Source organism: Hippoglossus hippoglossus, chromosome 15 (genome assembly GCF_009819705.1).
Source record: "Hippoglossus hippoglossus isolate fHipHip1 chromosome 15, fHipHip1.pri, whole genome shotgun sequence".
NCBI lineage: Eukaryota > Metazoa > Chordata > Actinopteri > Pleuronectiformes > Pleuronectidae > Hippoglossus > Hippoglossus hippoglossus.
This window is the reverse complement of record NC_047165.1, coordinates 23,014,894-23,036,898: the sequence shown is the minus strand read 5'-3', so window position 1 is coordinate 23,036,898 and position 22,005 is coordinate 23,014,894. Positions and strand designations below refer to the sequence as shown.

The 22,005-nt window shown below is 39.4% G+C and overlaps 1 protein-coding gene across 1 annotated transcript; it reads left to right on the top strand.

Annotated features, from left to right (window-relative positions):
- Positions 1-984: 984 nt before the first annotated feature.
- LOC117775114 (cGMP-dependent protein kinase 2) lies at positions 985-20,035 on the top strand. The gene is given in 21 exon segments (XM_034607977.1): positions 985-1,101; positions 1,527-1,761; positions 3,610-3,975; positions 6,844-7,010; positions 7,569-7,682; positions 8,594-8,699; positions 9,596-9,659; positions 9,776-9,853; positions 10,879-10,973; positions 11,925-11,993; positions 12,157-12,255; positions 12,588-12,735; positions 13,976-14,112; positions 14,954-15,043; positions 15,510-15,651; positions 15,733-15,896; positions 16,886-17,008; positions 17,325-17,387; positions 18,632-18,669; positions 18,672-18,697; positions 19,471-20,035. Coding segments are annotated over 20 exon segments (2,307 nt in total). The 5' UTR covers positions 985-1,101; positions 1,527-1,639; the 3' UTR covers positions 19,567-20,035.
- The last annotated feature ends 1,970 nt before the right edge of the window (positions 20,036-22,005 follow it).

The following is a 22,005-nucleotide window of genomic DNA, read 5'->3' as shown; positions in this document are numbered from 1 at the left end:
GTTTGCAGATCGTGGGCCACAGCTGCGGATTATGATGGTGGATTGAGAATCAGAGATCGTGATCATAATGGCGGATCCTGTATCACACTGGCTGATCGTGACAGTAATGGTGGCTCTTTTTTTTTACCCTGTTAAAAGGTGTTTTTTTTTTCTTGTTGAGGGTTAAGGACAGAGGATGTCACACCTTGTTAAAGCCCTATGAGACAAATTGTGATTTTTGAATACGGGCTATATAAATAAAATTTGATTTGATTTGATTTGATTCGATCAATGCCTGCCTGTTACATGCACAATCTTGTATAGTTTCACATCTGTGCTTTTGTGTGTGTTTTTTGTTTGCCAGCAAACTGCCAGGCACTGACAGGCTAAAGCAATGGTTGATGGATGTGAGGTGAAAAAACTGGCCCTCGTCTAACACGTCATGTATATACATTTCACAAGTTAAGAAGATTTTGCGTGATATATATCGATTTTTGTTTTTGGTTCCTCTTCAATTTGTGTGTTATGATTTCATTCTACTCAGGTCAAAATGTGTTAGTATTATTATATTGTCATGATTAAATGGTAAATGGTCTGTATCTATAGAGAGCTTTTCTAGTCTTGACCACTCAAACGCTTTATAGTAGAATTTTACATTCACCCATTCACATACACATTCATACAATACACCTATGGGCAGCACTTTATTTTATGAGAACAGCACAATTCCAGCCAGAATTACCAGTAATACTGAAAAAAATATGTAGAAAGTATTGATGATTCCAAAATAAAAGGAAAAGCATCATAAGGACCACCTCATGGTGTACCCCACACTGACTCACAAATTTAGGTTTGGTTAGAAAGAAAATATCCAGTTAATTTATAAAATGTAATCATAGTATCTCTGGAACACCATTAAGCCACAAGGGGTTGCCAGATACTTCCTCTTCCTCAGCAGATCCACTTGGAAACGGTTAAAGAGCCCTCTCAGCACAGATGAGTGTCATTGTGTTTGCGCATGGCAACCAAATAAGATGCAGCTGCTTGAGAGGCACAATGAAACAGGGATCACACATGTAACAGAGAACCAGGATCATGTCGGATGTGTTTCTCAGACAATTTGTAAGTAAACCATTGCTTTTTTCTCTTTCTTGATTTCTAACCTACATCGATTTTGAGAGATTGTGAAGGCTGCACAATACAAAAATCGTATTTTGATACATGCTCAAGGATAATTGACAGATGAGAGTCAGTGATGTGTTTATTTTGTAAGAAGTCTTGGAAATAATTGTTTTTTGATAAATATAATAAAATGAATAATGTTGAATAATGGCATAATGTTTTTGTTCACCCATGCGCACACAGCATGAGAAAGTAGTATGTATAAGGGATGATACAAGGCATCAGTCAACCTGAAACAATATACTTTTTTAAATATAATTTTTAAATTTCTTATTTAGAATCATAACTGGTTGACTGACACATCTTCAGTCAGCCAAACAATCTCACACAGAGATGAATAATGCTTGTCATTTCTTTTTCTGTAGGAGCCCGTTGGCATTTAACGAAGGAGGCATTTAAGAAGAGAGAGCACCCTGTCTGGTTGCAGAGCTTCCTTTCAGACAGTCTTCGCTGTGAATTTGACCCTCGGGCCATTCCTATGGTGGCCAGTCAGTGTGTGGCCATGGGCAATGGTTCTATAAAAGCCCCGAGGGCTGAAGAGAACAACTGCCTGGCCTCAATCCGTAAAGACCCTGCTGGTCTGGATAAAGATGTCTTCAGGTTAGAACCAATCCTTTGGAATATATTTATGAAAAAAAACTGTCAAAAGTTTGTATATAGTGTGTGTGTGTGTGTGTGTGTGTGTGTGTGTGTGTGTGTGTGTGTGTGTGTGTGTGTGTGTGTGTGTGCGTGTGTGTGTGTGTGTGTGTGTGTGTGTGTGTGTGTGCATTGCTATATACATAAGAAATGTATTCAAGTGGATCTGTGACCGGTAGGGAGTGCAATATGATATAATAATAAATTGATGGAAAACATTATCACAGTAAAGAGCATCAAGCTGCTAACGTATACAATTTTTGGATTGTCATTTGGTTTATTGACTTCTTTAGGGGATTGTTCACCCAAAAGTGAAAATTCTGTCACAATTTTGGAGTTTCAGGGGTAAACAGTGTTGCAGCCAAATCCAACACAATTGAAGTAACTGAGGGGCCAATTCGACTCGAGAAGTTTTTAGCCTAAATGTCCTCTGTTACCCTCCTCTTCGGCTATACTCGCGAGAACTAGCTGATGTCGTCACGTGCCTCTTGGGCGAGAGCATAGAGGCACCAACTTGTGGTGTGTGCACGCTTGCTAGGAGCTGAGGATCACAGAGGACATTTAGGATTGACATGGTTTAAATTACACCGTTTGAGTCGAATTTGAATGTCGGAGATTGCGGAGCAGTATGGAGGAGGTTTTATGTATTTTTTCTGTTTGTTTTTTTTTACGTTTGAAGAAGTGGTCACCATTTACTTCAATTGTATTGAATTGGCTGCAACGCTGTTTACCTCTGAAACTCCAAAAGACAAACACTTCACCCACCCCTCCATCGGCATAGTTCAGTCAGACAACTCACGTTTGAATGTTTGTTTATTCAACAGTAGAACAGGTTTAGTGTTTGGCGTCTAGGCTCCGACTTAATCACTCCCCCATATGATACACAGGAATGATGGGAGTGATGAGCTAATACTGTAACCCCCCGTCGGAGCCTACAGGTGGATGCTGGGGTGGTGGAGGGGCTGAGACAATTGTCTGTGATACTGCGTAGTAGTTAGGAAGCAGAGAGAGGGATGGGAATTCCCTCTGCTTAAATAGACCGCCTAATGAGGTGGATGAGTACTGTAGATGGTAGTGGCGAGTGAAGTATGTCACATGATGTATGTCACATGAAGTGTGTCACATGATGTATGTCACATGATGAGTGTCACACGATTGAAACAGTGCAGCTCGAGTTGCCTGCCAGAACTAGCTCGCCGGCGTCGCTCCATTTGTGAGTAGATAATGAGTGAATTTTCATTTTTGGGTAAACTATCTGTTTAACTTTTACCGTGACAGCACATTTTCACTTATATCGTTATGGTCTGGAGAGGCTCAAAAGACAATTTGTTTTCAATGTGGATCAGTTGAAGAAGGCTGTCATGGTTTACGGTGCAGATCGCTCCACAAATCCTTCCATCACCTGATAAGAAGCACCCTAAGTGTTTATAATCTGATAGTTCTATTGGCATTTGTCAGTGCCCTCTAAAACAGCTCTTATCATCAATACATTGCAGTATCCTTTGAGGGCTTTGAAGATTCATAATGTACTACATGACCCTCACTGCGGGGTCCAACATCATTTAAGTCAAAACATGTAAGACTAGCAGTGAGTTTCCATGGGAATGCTCATCAAAGACATGTGTATTGTGTTTTAAAACACCAAATAGAAGTAGCAGTTGAATAGCCAGAGTTTTAAGAACCGTGTTTCTATCTGAACCTGCCTCCTAATTTACAGATTTATCAAGCTTAACATTTCTCACTAGATTTTTTCAACACTTGTAGTGAAAACCACTTTAATGTGTATTCTGTGACTCATATATTAAACTTCAGGTTGCGGATTGCCCACCTAGAAGCGGAGCTGGCACGTCGGGAACAAGAGTTTCGAGCTCAGGAGCATCAGTTACAGCATCTTCAGAAGGAACTGGAGGCCAAGGTCTCTCAGATTGATAAGCTCCAGGATGCTATTGGCTACAACAATATCCTGGGCTGCTCTCCACCAGTTCAATTACACCAGAGCCACCGCTGCTTCAGTGCAATCAACCAGGGTCCCAGCCGCTTCCATAGGGTGGCCGTGGAAGTCCACCGTAGGCTTAAAGCAAAAGAGGGTGTCTCTGCTGAACCCACATCAAAGAAGTTCTGTGGAGGCCTGAGAGCAGAACACGGCTTTATTGTAAGGGCTGTCCACAAAAACTCAAAGTAAGTCTCTGGAACACTGCAAACTATACATTTGTTTTGAATATGAAACACTCAGCCTGTGTAGACTTGAAAACTGAAACTGCTAACCCCCCCTTAGATTTTCAAACGCAATAGTCTTAAGAGGTTTTACTCAGAATGGTGAGAAAAACACCATGGTGGAACCTTTGTGATGTGTCAGAGCAGACATGATGTGATGCGGTCATGTCAACATGGAGCATAATTTTACAGAAAAGGGTCCAACATCTTGTGGAATAAATAACATGAAGAACTGAGACTGAGGTTTAAGACCCAAGGGAGGAACTGCCCAGTATCATTGTGGCGTAATGCTTAACTCAACCTGAGGACAAAAAACTATGACTGACACAGTATAAAATGGTACTACACAAAATGTTAAACAAAACCATCACTTATGATATAATTACAGAATGATAAATTACATAATTAGAAATGAAGAAATTGCTCACTGACACAAAAAGCTGCCGTGTTATTTATAAAGTTCGATCAACTGTGATTATCTCAGACACAATATCATTGGCTCGAGGTTGTGAGAGCTCTGGTAAGCTTTTGTAATTCTAACCACATTTCAAAAGCCATATTAGCATGGCAGGATAATAGCAAGACGTGGGGGGAAACAAAAGGCCACAGGATCTAAATGTTGTGTCTGAGTCATTATGGGCTTCAATTACACAACCGATGCTCCCCCCCTTTCCCACTACTCCCTGATTCATTTAGCGTGCTGCTTTTCTGTCAATGCACTCACACATCAACTGTGTGATGTGGTAATCAGGGATTCACACACACATGCATGCTCAGTGAATCCAGGACCCAATTAAAGCATAACAACATTATACAGCACTGATAGTATGACATTTGTTGAAAATATTACAAATTTAAGCATCCTCCCATTTAGCAATGTGTACGTGTGTGTAACTATGAAAAGCCTCAGCCCTGATGTTTTCGACAAACAACCAAGAAGGTACTAGGGCATCATCATCATGCTCAATACAGTCAGTCTTGCAACTGACAGGAAGTCACAGGACATATATTGCAACTTGGCTAAGCTGATGAGGGGCTCTTCAAGATTTGTGGACTGTGTTTGATTTTCATGTTGAATGTGCTGCCGATTCATGAATGAACTTGGACTGTTAACTTGATTTTGCACAACAGCAGCAGTTGTCCAGGCTACTTTCCATCTAATCTAAGTGCCAATCCTATTTCAGCCACTCTCCCTTGCATGTTTGCATGTAGGGTTAGGGTGGCCTGATTCTTGTTGGGATGGAGGGGTAGGGGCAAATGTTAGGGCAAGTGTTAGGGCAATAAAGGGGTGTTTCCCAGAATGCCTTGCAAATCACAGGCTAGATAGCCGCAAAAGCAACTTAAAGACCCACACATTTAGCATTTTCTCCATTAATAAGGATACAAATTACGATAATAATTGTAATATCTTAGTTTAATATCGTTTCAATGTATTATGGTAATTATTTTCACAACAACCTTTAAAAAATGCGCTACCTTTACACCTGCCGATGTCTCGGTAGCTAACATACTAATGTTAGATCGTTAGTGCTGATTTATGCACGATAATCCTGTATTTTGACATAATTTCATTTTGCATCCCCTTACTTTGTATGTATGCTCTACATACATTGACTAAGTTTACAAAGTCTGTTGTTTTTACCCAGACTGAGTTAACACGTGACCGATCACACTCTTTGTGTGTGAAGTTTCCACAGTAGAATTTAGTGGGGAGGAGGCGGAGCGAGTTTTGACAGAGCCTTGACAGGGTTTTCTGTCAGTGACAGAAAACCCTGTTAATGATGTGAATATCTTTAGTTTATTATCCAGGGCAGCAGTATTCCATCTGATTGGCCAAATTTGTTTACATTGCAGAGCGTGAATGCACATATAGTGTGCATGTTGATGTAGCGATGACAATACATTTTTGATATATCTAACAGCCCTAATAGTTACCTGATGGTGGCAATTCCATCTCATTAGTGAGTGGTTCAACACTAGCGATAGTTTCAATTCTAGCTTGGAATTAATAGTTATGCTATTTTTGCTTATCATGTCTGATTTCTCTGAGGTATCATGTGGTTGACAGGTGAGAGGGTCTATCAGTGTGTCTCAGGTTTATTTTTCTTGGAAATCTGCCAAAGACTTTCCTCCATTGGTAAATTGTTGCTGGTTACTTGTGCAGACAGTTGTGGGAAGACTTACAGCCTGCATTGGCCTCTTGATTGTTGATGGCACATTAATTCAATGGTTACTGTACTTCACTAGATAACTTTGGAAGGAATTGGTCTAAACCAGAGGAAATAAAGAAATTCATAAAGCTCTAAAGCAAATTTTTGGTAAAGTAAAAAAAAAATCTTACAAGGCAATTCTGATCTCCTAATGTAGTTTGTGTTGACAAGGCTTGTTAAATAATAGAAATAAATATTGCTCATATAAACAAAAGGAATTTGGCAGTACAAAAATCCAAAGGCACAGGGGCAAACATGAAAATCTTGGGGACTGCTGAAAGTTTATCTTGGGGTTGTTTGAAGTTGTTCCAGCCAATTGGCAGTTCACCTCCTCCCTCTCATCTTTAATTAGCCAGACAAGAAACATTATTCCACTGTAAAATTTCATTACCACATCAATAAGTATTTAAGTTACAACTTCTTGAACATTGAACTTTACTAAATAATAAATGGCATTTTCAATGGATTTCCTCATTGTCCACATTGATTGCATTTCGTCCTGTTGTTCTTCCCACGTGTCCTGATTCCTCTGAATTCCCAATAAGGAAATAATTATTTTGTTTCTTAATAATACAGTAAACATTTTATCTACAACTGTTTCTGCTTCTTCTTTCCACCTCAGCACCAAAAAGCTGATCAACAAAGCCATCATAAACAATGACTTTCTGAAGAATCTGGATCCACAGCACATGAGGGAGATGGTGGACTGTATGTATGAGAAGGTTTACACTGAGGGGCAGCTGGTCATCCAGGAGGGTGAAGCTGGAAACTACCTCTACGTACTGGCAGGTCAGCACAGCAAAATATCTGTAGCTCGCTTTGTATCATTTAAAATAAGAAAGGTAGCTGTTGATTGATTTGACTAATTTTTTTTAACACCAGGTACAGTATCTAAGAAACAAATAAAACCATGAAGTAATGTTTAAGTTAATAAATTCAACACTATGTGATTTACAGTGGGGGGGGGGGGGGGTTTCACCAAAAACCTGGTAGAGAATCCATTAAAGTAAACACTTTACATTACAAGTGTCACTTTAACTCCATCCATCACAGATCTATTACAGAGTTTTTAATAAAGCGGAGAAATCTTGCGATGCTAAGAAGAGCGAGAAAACAGGGCTGGAGAGTAGATGAGCTCTGCTGCCATTGTCAAACATGCATAAGCGGTTCTAAAAGTTGAAAAGGAACAAAAACAGATTGAATATGGGAAATAACCACAACTTTGGTTTACGTTTATGTAGGTTTATGTTTGTTTTGATAGAAAATCTCTCACAAAAGACACTAGTCCAGTGAAAATGTAAATAATAAAATACGCTTCAACCATGTGCTTTGTTTCCCTCACTACAGATGGCATTCTGGAGGTCATCCAGAGTGGGAAGCTGCTGGGTGACATGCATCCAGGTACCGCGTTTGGAGAACTCGCCATATTGTACAACTGTAAGAGAACAGCCACTGTTAAAGGTGAGTGACAGCAGCATAAACAAGACCAAAACTCTTTTACCTTTGGGATGACAAACATTCAAATACTCCCCCATGCTTTAGTCTATGCCATGTTGAGTGTGTTCGACAACCACATCTAATCATGAACATGCGCTCTGCCAGCTGGATGGTATGTGAGCAGATTATTCACAGAGGGAGTTATTAAATTTATGTTAAAACTACTCATCCGTCTCTTACCTTCATGGCCTTGCTGATGTTTTCATGCCTACAAACTGTTGCCTGGGATTATTATTAGATGGAAAGTATTGTTTTAATGTACATTTTAAAACAGAGTAGGTTTTCACAATACTGATCTAATGATCATCCTCAAGGGTGTTACACACTTTGGGCCATCTTCTGAATATATTCAGTTACTGTGACTTCACATAATTACTTGACAATTGGATTTCCGGTGGCTGTGGCTGAGGGGGTAAAGTGATTGTCCTCTAACCAGAAGGCTGCCGGTTTGATCCCAGTCGCCTTTGATCCAAGAAGTGACCTTAGGAAAGATACTGAACCCTGATTTGCGCTTCATTTACATATATTGCCCATAGATGCACTGTACCCAATTTGTTCAGAAGGACCCTTAACTCTCCTCCACACTGATAATTACAAATTCAGTGTGTAGAATTTTGTGACATCTAAGGGTGAAGGTGCAGGTTGCAGCTGAAAACCCCTCACCTCACCCTCCATGAAAATCTTGAAAAAATGAAAGGGCCAATTTTAGGGTAACAAAACAACAACAATTCGTGCAATTTATATAAAAGGTGAAAACATCACTAGGATTATTTTAGATTCAATTTCTGTCAATAGATCCCTTTCACCTAAATCTTATACTCTGGACCTTTAAGTGATGGGCTTGATGAGTTTTTCATGGTTCCAATCTCAATCAGCTGTGTCCCAGTCTCACATCTGGGCACTGGACCGCCAGACCTTCCAGACCATCATGATGCAGACCACGCAGGCCCGACAAGAGGAATACTTCAGCTTCCTGCGCAGGTAGAAACAGACACACTGTATCTCCACTTACCAGCAAACAATAATTATTAATTATTTTAAAAGAATTCTCTTTTCTTCCAACCTCTCTGAGCAGCTGTTGACTCAGTGGACATTAATTTAGCAGGACCATACTGTGTTATGTGTATACCTGTACCAGTGCACATATTCAATTTCAATTCAATTCAGTTTTATTTGTATAGTACACAGTACACATTGGGGACAGCAAAACTCTGCAGCCATTGTGTTACATTGCATTGAGTTGAGGTTCAGTAATGGACCCTGACAGGTTAGGGTTTAAGTTTTGAATTCTGAAATCAGGCTGTGTTTTGAAGATGCCGTTTTAGGCATTGTCCATGTTCAGTTGGCAGCAATACATTAAAAAACACTCTTGAAATTGGTCTTATGATAACAGATGGAGAAGTTTTGGTAAATATAATATGACAAATTGATGACAAGCTTTCTTCAATCTCTCCTATTCGAATGTGTTCATCCCAGAGGGATTTGTCGATATTAAGAGAGTACCTGCTTATTATTCATGTCATCAACATTTACCCCATGTGGGTACAACATGGTTACTGTAAATTCAAATTCAATCATTAATGGCGTATTTGCCGATAACAATTTGTCACACAGATGACATTATTGATCTGCGGAACCTCCCAGCATCAAATATAGTAAATAATAGAGAAATGATTAAACATAAACAGGAAAAAGAATTGCAAGAAAAATATCTGTTAAGATTGCGATTCTGTGCATTGTACATTAAAAGTGTACTATGTAATTTGGTTATTATGTTATTTATTTCTTTATATTGTCAATGACTTTAATTTCAGAATTTATAAACTATCAATCTGTAATCAATCCCAACATCTGATTAAGTTTGGTTTCCCTGTCAGTGTGTCTCTGCTCCGTGACCTGCCGGAGGAGAAACTAGCCAAGATTGTTGATTGTCTTGAAATAGTGAGTATTTCCCACTTCACGACATTTCTTTATAATCTTTATCAAGTTCCATACATTTTCAGATTGTACCAGATTGTGATAGTGGACAAAAGACTGACCCTTTTTTCTCTCTGCAGGACTATTTTGAAAAAGGGGAGTATATTATTCGAGAGGGTGAAGAGGGGAACACTTTCTTTATTATTGCAAAAGGAGAGGTGAGACATCTTTAAACCAAAATATCTTTTCAACCCTTGTGTGCTCATGTTTTGGTTTAACAACTTTATTCTTGAGTTTTGAAAATTTTACAACCAACCAATCAACATTTATATAAAACACTGAGCACTGTTCACTATACCTCAGTAACAATCAATATCTGTGGTCCATTCCCGACAATTCACCTGCACCCCTCAGATCCATTCGCTAATAAACTCAACCAGTCTGCTGCAGTGCTCAAGCACTGTTCATCCCACCACACTCCGCAAGGATGTTTAGTCACCTGCTGTAGATTATCATTCACTCCGGCCATACCTGCCACACTCAGCCAGCCATCGTTTGAACTAGGATTTAGACTGTTTGTTGATTTAAACCTGTTCTCTTCTCTGGATTTGGACCTGGAACTGTTTATGTTTAAACCTCAGCTGCCTGCGTTGCTCTCGGAGAACAGACTCCTGGTTACAGTCAGTCTGCCAACCAACTGTTGATTTCATCCCTCCACCACCCAAACTCCGACAGGGGGATTATACATTTGCTCATCACCCCCCATTATATCTATGCAATCATATCTGGGGGAGTGATGAAGCCTAGCGGCCTAGATTCGTTCTGCTGCAATAAACATTTCAAACGTTCAGTCAGAACTGTCTGACTGAACTATAGTCAACCACATAGAACATACTATTTTGAAATACCCTTATATAGTTCTTGATTTGGTCTTGGGTGCTCATGGTGAAATCTGTCATTAACTACTGACTACCAAACCCTTGTATTGACCTCTCAGGAAGTAACACTGCACACTGACAAAAAATGTATATCGACAAATAGCAAATGCCCGACTTAAAGAATCTCAACTGAGTCAACTGAGAAGTCTCCGACTGATTAGAATCTTCAAATGTCAGGGGGCGGCATTATTGTTTGACGTTCCCTAATAAACTTAAAGTAAAACGTTTTAAAAGTTGGCAATATTAAACTGACAAGTAAAACAGTATTAGCAGTTATTCCTCATTCTGATGTTTTCTTTCTGTAGGTCATAGTCACTCAAAGCACAGAGGGGTTTGCTGAACCCCAGGAAATCAAGATACTCCGAGTCGGAGACTACTTTGGAGAGAAAGCTCTCATCAGGTACAACCAGCAGCTTCACTGAAGGCTAAGGGAATCTTTTTTAGCTCTGTTAATTGAATTTTTCAATTTAAACATGTGTACAAATCCCCCCATTCCCTCCCTCCCCTCCCTACACTCCCAGATCTTCTAGATATATGGACATTTATTAAGGCTGAGGACACAGTAGAGGACATTAAATCATACATTTTACACACACACCACATTGATGTTTGATTTTGTTTCTCTGTGTTATATCTGGTAAATCTCAGTTTTAAAATTAAAATGAATGTCAGGAAATTGACCTTCCAAGCTGTTTACTTTCAGTTAACACTAGCACCTACATCACATCATGAATATCAATTAGAAAGCTATATAAATAATAGATGTGGGAGGTACCTTCCAGTTTTCTTATACTTGAACGAGAGCTAACCTGTTGCACTGCCTAATTGTCTTGTCCAGTGTGTCTTGGTGTCAAATGTCACAGCCTGTAAATTCAAGTCACATGAAAGTTTCTGCTGGGATTTATTACTTTGTTGCTGTTTCTAGCCTTCATGGTGTGATCAGATCATATGGTAGTGACCTGAATTATTAGTTACTGTCTTAAAGAGTTCACATTAGCATCCAAGACACAATCATAACAGGGAATCTCCTATTTTCATGAAGCTTTAATATACAGATAACTTGATACTTAAATCAGAAGAGCCAAACAATGGATTTGATATGGATAAGGCAAAATCAATTCTTCAAGGAAATTAAACTTAGATTTTCAATGCAGTTTTTTTTAACCATAACACAACATGGAGGACTACAGTTACACAACCTTCTGAGTGGTCCAATGATTTGAATTGTTGTTGTATTTACTTGTGTGCTGCCGAAGATGAGCCTTATTTTGCTGCTGAAGTTACAGTGTGTGCTATTGCATGTTGGTTTGTGTTGCGGTTTTTTTACTGAGCTGCTCATGTATGTTTGCAGTGAGGATGTTCGCTCAGCCAACATTATTTGCAATGAGAGGGACACACATTGCCTGGTGGTGGACAGAGAGTGAGTAGCTGGATGTTTTTTACATGACGTGCCATTATGTAGAGTTGGACCCATATACCACACTCTATCTGAAATGTATTTGTATACCTGATACTAAGGGACAACATAAAGAATGGTAATAAATCCTCTTAACTGTCTCTGCCCCCCTGGCCCTCGTCTCCAGCAATTTCAACCAAATGGTGGGAACATACGATGAGCTTCAGTCTTACCTGAAGGAATATGTGGAAGAGCTTTCCAGGAGTGATGAGAAAAGAAATGCCCTGTGAGTGCACGCTGACAGACGGACACAACAAACACTTACAGTAATAGAATGTTATGGTGCTATATCTATGCTTTTGCCATGGATAAACTAAAGCCTGGTAAGAAACCACACTCAGCAGCAGATACAACTTGCATTTATAACCTGTATGGATCCTGGTGAGGTGATGATGATGGTGACCTACTACATGTTTTATTTTATGGACATTATTGTCATTTACAGTTTCCAATGGTTATAAACTGATTAAAGTTTGGTTTGTAATAGAGTCAGTGTATGTTTTCGTAACTAAGAAGGACTCACATTTAATCAAACACCTCCTGTTATTCTCCTCTCAGGCCATACTCCCCTCAGATTGACTCTGCAGAGGCTCATGAGCTGATGAGGCTGACAGAGAGGATCGCCCTCCTGCCTCCACAGCAGCCTTTCCAGGAGCTTGAGGTCATAGCTACACTTGGCATGGGAGGATTTGGACGAGTGGAGCTGGTGGGCTGCAGCAACACAACAATGGATCCTTGTTAAATTCTGATCTTGTTTAAAACTCATCCTTCTACTTTATGCCAAATGTTTATAATCTCTCTGAGCAAAAAGGAAATCAAAGTTTAAATGATGCATACTTAGGAATGCAGCTTTGCAGAGACCATATCTGTTCCAGTGTTGTCAGTTTAATTCATCCTGACAAAAAAAGGAGGAAAAATAATGAGGTCAGGAAAAATGCAACATGAGCTAATCCAAGGCTATATGAATCAATCATTACTATGATCCTAAGCTAATGTATTGACACAAATACATTGAGTAAAAAGAAAACCTTATACATCCGATCAGAGCCATGTACAACAGCTCTGCCATAATTCCTACTTTTATGGTAGCTGCCTTAATGCTACAAAAAGTAAATCAAATCACAACAACCCACCATAAACTATTTTTCAATAGCCCAAAAATAAATCTAAGCTTAAGTGGTCTTATGTGGTGAAAAATATCTTTGTTTGAAAAAATGTAATTTCATCACCTCGGGTTTTCATAAACAAAATGTATATAATATAATAGTATAGAATTGTTTGTAACCCTTTTATTGAAAAACTCCATATTAGTCACCTCTTTTGTCATCAACAGTATTGAATGGAGTTTTAGACAAGTTGTTGATTAAACAACATCTTTGTCATTGGAAAAAAGATAGTCAATGACAAGATTTAGCACCATTTTTCATTAATTAGATTAATAATTCATATCAAAAGGGTCATTCTATCGATTAAGATACATACTTTCTGTTGAATCAGAGAGAGGCAGATTTTAGAAACAATTATTGTAATTAAAGTTGTAGAAGTTGAGATATCCTGGCTTTCAGCCTCTAGAACAACTCTATATCTGTAACTTCCAATGCTACAACACTGGTATTAACACTAGTTGCCGTTATTTGGTTTATATCTTTAGACTTTGTGAAACTTTTTTCCAGGCCACAGAAATAATCTTAAAACTGTTTCTACAAACCTCATAAATAAAATTGAGAAGTGTTTGTTTGGACTTATTGCAGTTTCTACACTACTATCAAATCTTAGCAATGTTGAGTTATTGTAATTTAAAAGGTTAGTTTTGATACATTTGCAGTAGAAACATTCGGTTGATGTTTTTAAGTAAAATGTATCTGTTATATACCGTATATGTTTCTTGTTTAAACCAGCATTGATTGTTAGTGTCTTGCTCTCCTCACTGAGCTGCTGTTTCTCAGGTGAAGCTGAAGGACGAGGACACCACCTTTGCTCTGAAGTGCATTAAGAAGATGCACATTGTGGACACCAGACAGCAGGAGCACATCTACTCTGAGAAAAATATCCTGCAGCAAATCAGCTCAGGGTTTATCATAAGGTGTGGCTCACACACATCATTACGCCTTCAGGTTTCTGTCGCAGGCGGCAAGATGTTGATGGCATTTTCTATCCAACTTCTTCTTCACTAATCTTCTCCATAATGCTTCTCCCTCACAAAAGGATAAAGATTGTCATATTTAGTTTTTCTGACAAATAGGGATGTTTTGATGTCCATGTTTGTTTTCTTTGAAGAGGCTGCTCTGAAATTTTTACGGTCAAATGCATTGCTACAATTGAAATATTAAGATTAATATCTGTTAAATCTGTCACCATATCTGTGGACTCCACATTTAAAAAAAATGTGTTTGATTTGAAAACCTTCAAGTGTGCACCAAGCTGAGCTAGTGGGAGCATGTAGGAGTTGAGCAGAAGAGGCTAGAGAATGGTTAAGTCAGCCAACAGATCAGTCTCCCACAAGCCTCCTGTGCTCCTGAAAGAGAGGATGAAATGAGAACTGTTGGTTTCTCAGTAGAGTTGCTAAGGAACCTGCTGTGAAGAATGCTCCTGACCCGGCTCCCACCCCTGCACTGAGATTTATCTGACCTACGACTTTAAAGAACAAAGGCTTTGTGAAAGCAGTCTGTTGACCTTCATTCAATAAGAAAGGTTCAGCCAAAATGTGCTGTTCAAATGTTTCAGTATAGCACTCCGGTCGTCCTTACACTCATGAAGAAGAGATGAAATGTAGAAAGATTTGAAATCTGAGGATGTAGTTACAAAAAAGGTTTTGAAAGCTGTTTCAAAGCAGTATGGCCGCACCTTGTTTATCACTGCACTCTGTTTGTAAAGCAGCATGGTAGTTAACAAAGAGTCACTTAGCTGTCTGTGCTTGTCTTCAGGTTATTCCGAACATTTCGGGATGATAAGTTTGTCTACATGCTGTTGGAGGTGTGTCTTGGCGGAGAGCTGTGGACTGTGCTGCGGGACATGTGAGTGTGTGTGAAAACTAGAGGCTGATCTTTAAAAAACAACTTCACAACAAGGTGAATTGTTGAGTTTCACTTCCTTTCTCTGGTTTGAAATTTTCCAGTTTGTCGAACCTGCTGACAAATCATGTTTCCAGACGTGAGCTAACATCAGTCCACTGTGAGATCTGACTAAAACTGTCAGCATATTCAAGTCAATCAAATCTTATTTGTATAGCGCCAAATCATAATATACATTATCTCAAGGCACTTTACATAGAAGGTGAAGACCTATAGACCTAATGAGCAGCACTTTGGCAACTAGAGAAAACACTCCATCATTAACTTCATATGTGTGAAGATTTGTCTGTTCTTATTGCACTTTGTTGCTTTGTATCTCTTTTTTTCCCCCTTCACCAACTTTCCCAACATAGCAAAGTGTAATTTTTTAAACATTCATTAATTTGTTGACCCTTTCATAACCTACCAGGAACTATTTTGATGAGCCCAAAGCCCGGTTCTGCACTGGTTGTGTCTCAGAGGCGTTTGATTACCTCCACACTTTGGGCATTATCTACAGAGACCTGAAACCTGAAAACCTTCTACTGGATAATGAGGGTTATGTCAAAATGGTAAGTAACTTGCATACATCCATGTTAGGGCGATTTCGTTTATGGTCCTTTTTTAATCCCAATTCCTCTGTATGCTCTCAGGCAGACTTCGGCTTTGCTAAAAAGATTGGCCTTGGAAAGAAGACCTGGACCTTCTGTGGGACTCCAGAGTACGTGGCCCCTGAGGTCATCATGAACAAAGGCCATGACTTTGGTGCAGATTGCTGGTCTTTGGGAATCCTCATATTTGAACTTCTCACTGGCAAGTAAGTCAGCAAGATATAATGTTACACTTACACTTTGTGAAAGAGAAAATGAAACGATTGTATTACAATGTTGCTGCCTCTGTAAAACCTACAATAGCAAAGGAGACAATCAGGGAGAAAATTGTCTTTTTCTATTAACTATTCTCAATGTCTGTGGTCAGGTCGGACCACTGGCGAGGTCAGAGGTCAGACAAAACCATTTGCAGCAGGGGTAGGGTTATTGTATGAATGGTACTAAAACAGCATTATAATGTTATCATATTACAATTATCAATCATACAGCAACAAAAAGATTTGATACTTCATCGCTTTGCATCCTGCAAACAGCTGTCTGTCTTTTTTTCACTCCATCCAAAACAAATACACATCCTGACCAGACCCAGGTTTTTACGACAGGAGACGGTGGAAACACTACAGCTTTTGTCCAAAATCAACAGAACTGAAAAGTTCCTCGTAGGGGCTTCAAGCAAAGTAATCTGGTTTTCACACTCTCTCACACAACCATGTGGTTGTTTTTGGAAGGTTACGTTTGGTTTGGAGGTAGAGGTCCAGTGCGGCAACAGTGGCAAATGACCAGAGAAAGCAATGAGCCTAAGAGTAGCCCTTTGTGGACAGGGACAAGACTGACTTTAAAGTCCCTCATCCTGTTTCCTGTCAGTGATGAACAACTGTGTTTACTGGTGACAAACATCACCAATAGTGTTCCATATCGCTGAAGTTAATCTCCTTGACTACCATTTGTCATAACACCTCCCAAAAAGTCCTCTCAGCTCATAGTTGAATTTCAATTAGTCAGTCAGCCCAACTGATTCTGTTCATTTCAGCTTGATTGTGCACTCGTTGAATTGTTCACCAGATACATTGTGTAACCAAATATTGAATGATCTCTGACATTTGCAGCTTCTCAAGTCTCCTGTCGTCATCTTTTAAAAAGTGTAATCAGAATTGTTTTCTTACTTTTGGAATGTAAAAACCTGTTTTCCTTCCAGCCCACCATTTGCTGGCTCAGACCCCATAAAGATTTACACCATGGTCCTCCATGGCATTGAGAAGGTGGACTTCCCAAAGAGAATAGGCAAGAGTCCAGACGACCTCATCAGGAGACTCTGCAGGTCGGGTTAATCACAAACTAAATATTATCATGATCAAATATGAGATAATGTGGCTCAGTTTGAACAGAGATTGTCATTGAAAGTAATTTTTGGTGCGGAGAAGACAAAGCAGTGTCATTTAGAATCAGCACTTGATAATTATGTTGCAGTGTTATTACACCAGATCATCAGTGATGCTGACATGAGTCATTTAACATTAGTCACATAGATTTTACTGAATTTATTAAGTCAAGTTGATGTCTGTTTTTTGTCAAGAGACAATTCACAGGTTATTAAACCTGACATTATACCAGTATAAATGTTTTTTTCCTCTCAGGTTAAACCCAGTGGAGAGGCTGGGGAACCAAAAAAACGGCATCATTGACATAAAGAAACACAAGTAAGTTAACGCTCCAAATGATAGTCTCCATTCATTAGATGTTTTTAGTTTTAGTTTGAAAAGGGTAAAATAGCTGCACAACACGAGGGAACTAAAGAGGTTTGTTTGCTTGGAAGTTAGTGACGACATGATTATATCATGCAGTAAATGGTGTTTCTGTTACCTTTGTGTTATCTGATGTAAGATGGCATGTTGTTGGCTAACTGTTAGTTGTATGATTTGAGGGGACATTGGGTTTTCTCCCTCATATTGTTCAGTGGGTCCAACAAAACACCCTGAGGGTGGCATATACAGAACATTACTGTCCACACAGGCTGTCATTGTCATGACATGAGGGTGGGGGCACAGAAACAGTGAACCACAACATTGCCATGCACCAAGCCTCATTGTGTAACACAGGGACAAGGAGAAACAGATGTCCCAGATACAACTTCTGTTGTGTTATTGCTCTTTTATTGTGACTGTATAATTTATATTTTCTATAAAGCATAAAGAATGTGTGAATGGCAAAACTGTAGTGTAAAGTGCTCAACACTTGAAAAGCATTACAAATACAGATCATTTAGCATTTACTTTGTTATGGGGGGGGGGGGGGGGGGGGGGGGGGGGGGGGTCCTGGCTGACTGACCTAGCTGAGGCAAGAAGTGGTGTACACCCTGGACAGGTCACCAGCGACAATTCTCTCTCACATTCGCACCTACAGTCAATTTAGAGTCATTAATGCATTCTGTAGAGTCAGAAAGTCTATTTATGAAATTACAAAGCAACTGACAGACCTCAACACAGAGGTCCCATCTCTGGGGAAGACCTGCTGTACAAAACTCCACTGCTATAGTGCCATGTTACACCTGATGGGATGATTGATGACATAACTCAGACAGAACTGTATTAAGTCAGAGTGGTAACTAACGTTTGGATGGCAGCCATGGTGAGATGGACAAGCTACATTGGAATTGTAATTTGTGGCAGCACTAGAGATGAGGAGGGCTGGGTATGTGTGGTGAAGTCAATAGTTGTAGTTCATGACTTTGATGATGGAGAGAAGGATCCAGCACTATAGTGGCACATCCGGTATGTTTAATGTGCAATGCATGCTGTACTGTTTACTTCAGTAAACATCACCTCCAACTATAAATGCTCGCTACTCGCAGCGGCCAGATGGTTGACAGTTATGTTTGAGAGCATAATAATTGAAGAAGTAGATTTCAAATTAATCTATCCATGATATTTATATTGTTTTGTAGGTGGTTCCGGGGCTTCAACTGGGAGGGGTTGAGGCACCGCAGCTGCCGTCTCCACTGAGGAGAGAGGTGAGGACCATCAGCACTGAACGAGCACAGACATCATGTTTGTAGTCAAAACATTTCAGTGAAATAAAATATACAATTGTGGGACAATGTGCTCGACAGCTTGTATCTGCTCCATTGAGAATATGCTAATCAGAATTATTAGTAACTGAATTGATTTGAAAAAACTATGGAATATCTATTGAAGGTCTGGCATTATTTAAATACCAAAAGGTGATTGGACAGAACTAGAGTATGTGTTGCCATGAATGAGACTTTGCTAATAATCTAATAAGATAAATAAGCACATTGTTATGGAAAGGAACATATGTTAGGGAGCAGTTAAATATAACCCCACACTATTTATATCTATTATTATTTTAATTATAGTTACATCTGTTTATAGTTGTTAAAGACATTGTGTTGTACTTAGCATTTCAATTAAGTTTATTTCTGACACATGTTAAAACAACAAGCTGTTTTTAAAGCTATAACCTCAGAGATTGGGTTCCTTCTGGAGGTTTTTTAAGAAGAAGTCACGCCTCAACAGCAGCACTTAAATGTGGTTTATGAGTACGAGTCAGGGTTTCACTGGATTGTGTAAGGAAAGTAACCAATGTCAGATGTAGGAATAATTAACTAGTTCTTCATGAATGTACAGTGTCTATGTTGATGTGTTTGAATCATGAATCCAGGTATATCATATCAAACTTTCATGTGTATATATTGACCCCACTGTAATGGCAATGTACTTGCGAACATGATGTGATTTCTTGGTGATTTTCTTGTTCCTGCAGGTAAAGGGGCCGATGGATCACAGTCACTTTGACATGTTTCCTCCTGACACAGAGGAGGCTCCTGATGAGCTGTCCGGCTGGGACAAAGACTTCTGAGGACACCGGTCATTTTATTACGAGCACCCTCAGTGGATGCACTTCCGGAAGCTGCGGTGGGTTTTGCAAGCTAAGTTTTAAAGTTTACTCTGGGTGCAAATTTACAGTCATTTGGGGACAGATTGTCCTAATTGGGAAAAAGCTGCTTTTAGGGTCAGTGGTTAAGGTCAGAGTTGGGTTAAGGTTAGGCTAAGGTTTAGGATTAGTATTTAAATGGTAGTCAATGTGAAGTCACCAAAGGTCTTCACTTGAAGACACAATGGACAAGACACAACAAAGATGAACTCTTGTCCATTTTGTGTCTAGATTTAGTGATTTCCTACATAACTGTGGAATTCCCCCTTAGCTTTTCAGTTTCTTCTCATGATATAGGTGCTGGTTTTCACCTAAAAGTGGACAATTGGTAAAGTGTGTGTGTGTGTGTGTGTGTGTGTGTGTGTGTGTGTGTGTGTGTGTGTGTGTGTGTGGGTGCGTGTGTGTGTGTGTGTGTGCGTGTGTGTAATTTCTTACTTCAGTAATTCTTCTATCAATCAGCTTTTGGTAAAATTGTTCTAACTAATGTTTCTATATTGACAATGATTATCTCAGTCTTTCTATCAGATTGGTTGTCAAAGTGTCTTCACTTGAAATACTACAGAACAAGTATGGAACTACAGTCATGTGATAGGTTATGTATGGTCGGGGGAGGGGAGGGGGTAACCTCTGTCTTTGTTCAAAGAGGATCACTGGAGTCAGATCTGAATGTTCTGGGTTTATCGTGTTTGAATGTGACTCCCCTGGATGTGCATTCTAACAAACAGTCTGCTCATTGTCGTCCTCCCAGATTGAAAGAAAAAGTTGGAATTCTGCCACAGATTTCTCTGAGTGTTTGTTGGGTTGTTGGGATATTTGTTACTCCCACAGTACTGGGGGAGGTTCGGTATTGAGACATTTAACAACACTTCATCACTGTTCTACATAAAGAGCTGTTGTAGCTGTGTTGCACTGTAATATCCTGTATTCACCTGAGCAGCTGGTGGATAAAAAGAGTGATTCACCGTCAGAATCAATAAAAAAAACAAATGAATCCAATGTAATCGTTTTAATAAAAATCTGATTTTATAAGTATATATATACATTTTTCTTTCATTATCATTATTATCTTTACTTTTGAATTGATACTTAAGAGTATCACACAATATTAAACTGTAGAATAGGGCTATTTGTCAAAGTAAAAAAAATCAATGATCAGCAATGATATTTTTTAAAGGGAGCTTTGAGGTCCTTTTATGATTCTGCTTTATCTTGGGCAAATTGTTAATTGGCTGTTAGATACTTTAAGAAAAAACAATCAAATAAAAAATAACTGTTCATTTCAATGGCAAGGTCAGGACTACTCTATAAAAACTAACTAATTAACTAACTAACTAAAATATGTTTAAAAAGTAAGGCAAGGTCATTTAATATTATAAAGCACATTTCATACACAGGTAGATTCAAAGTGCTTTACAGAGACATTTTGGTTGTCGTGTGTCTGATGCTGCTCTACATTTAACAGTTAAAATAAGTTGTATTTGAGTTACAGAAGCTAAATATGGAGAGAACAACAGCTTTTCATATCGTGTCAGATTAAAGACCAATCAGATACCGGCAGTTGGGGACAAGATATTCGCATAGAGGAAGCATTACCGACAGCCACCACAAGATGTCAGCGTGGTCACAAGAAGATTTTGTCCAGTGTACTGCCAGTACAGATGCAGGCACTGAGGTTCACAATGGATTCATCAGTGGATTAATGAAGCTTTTCCACTAACAGATGAGCAGGTTGCAGCAGAAGAGGCTGTTTGAGTCCACAAAACACATCTGGGGTTTCAGGGGTAAACGTTGTTGCAGCAGAATCCAATAGAACTGAAGTCAATGGTGAGTCCTTCTTCAGACGTAATAAAACAAAAGAAAATACATAACATGCCTCCATGCTGCTCGTGTGGTGTCATCCAAGTGTCCACAAGCCCCGACATTCATATTTGACTCGAAAGGAGGTCATTTGCACCGTGTTTTAAGCTGGTCCCAAATCCCTCACCAAAACCAGTCACAACTTCTGCCTCACCATCGACAACTCCACTCTGTCTCCCTATACCCACACATCTGCAACCTCGAAGCCATGTTTGACAGCAACCTCTCCTTTGAACACCACGTTAACCAAATCAACAGAACTGCCCTTTTCCACCTAAAAAACATCACTCTCCTCCTCTGCTGCTGAAAACTTGGATCCATGCCTTCATCACCTCCAGAATCGACTATTGCAACAGTATCCTCTATGGCACATCATCCAAAGTACTAAATAAACTACAGTACATCCAGAACTCTGCTGCTTGCCTGCTCACCCACTCCCACTCCTGTGATCAGATCACCCCTGTTCTCCAGAATCTCCACTGGCTCCCCGTCCCACAGCGCATCCGT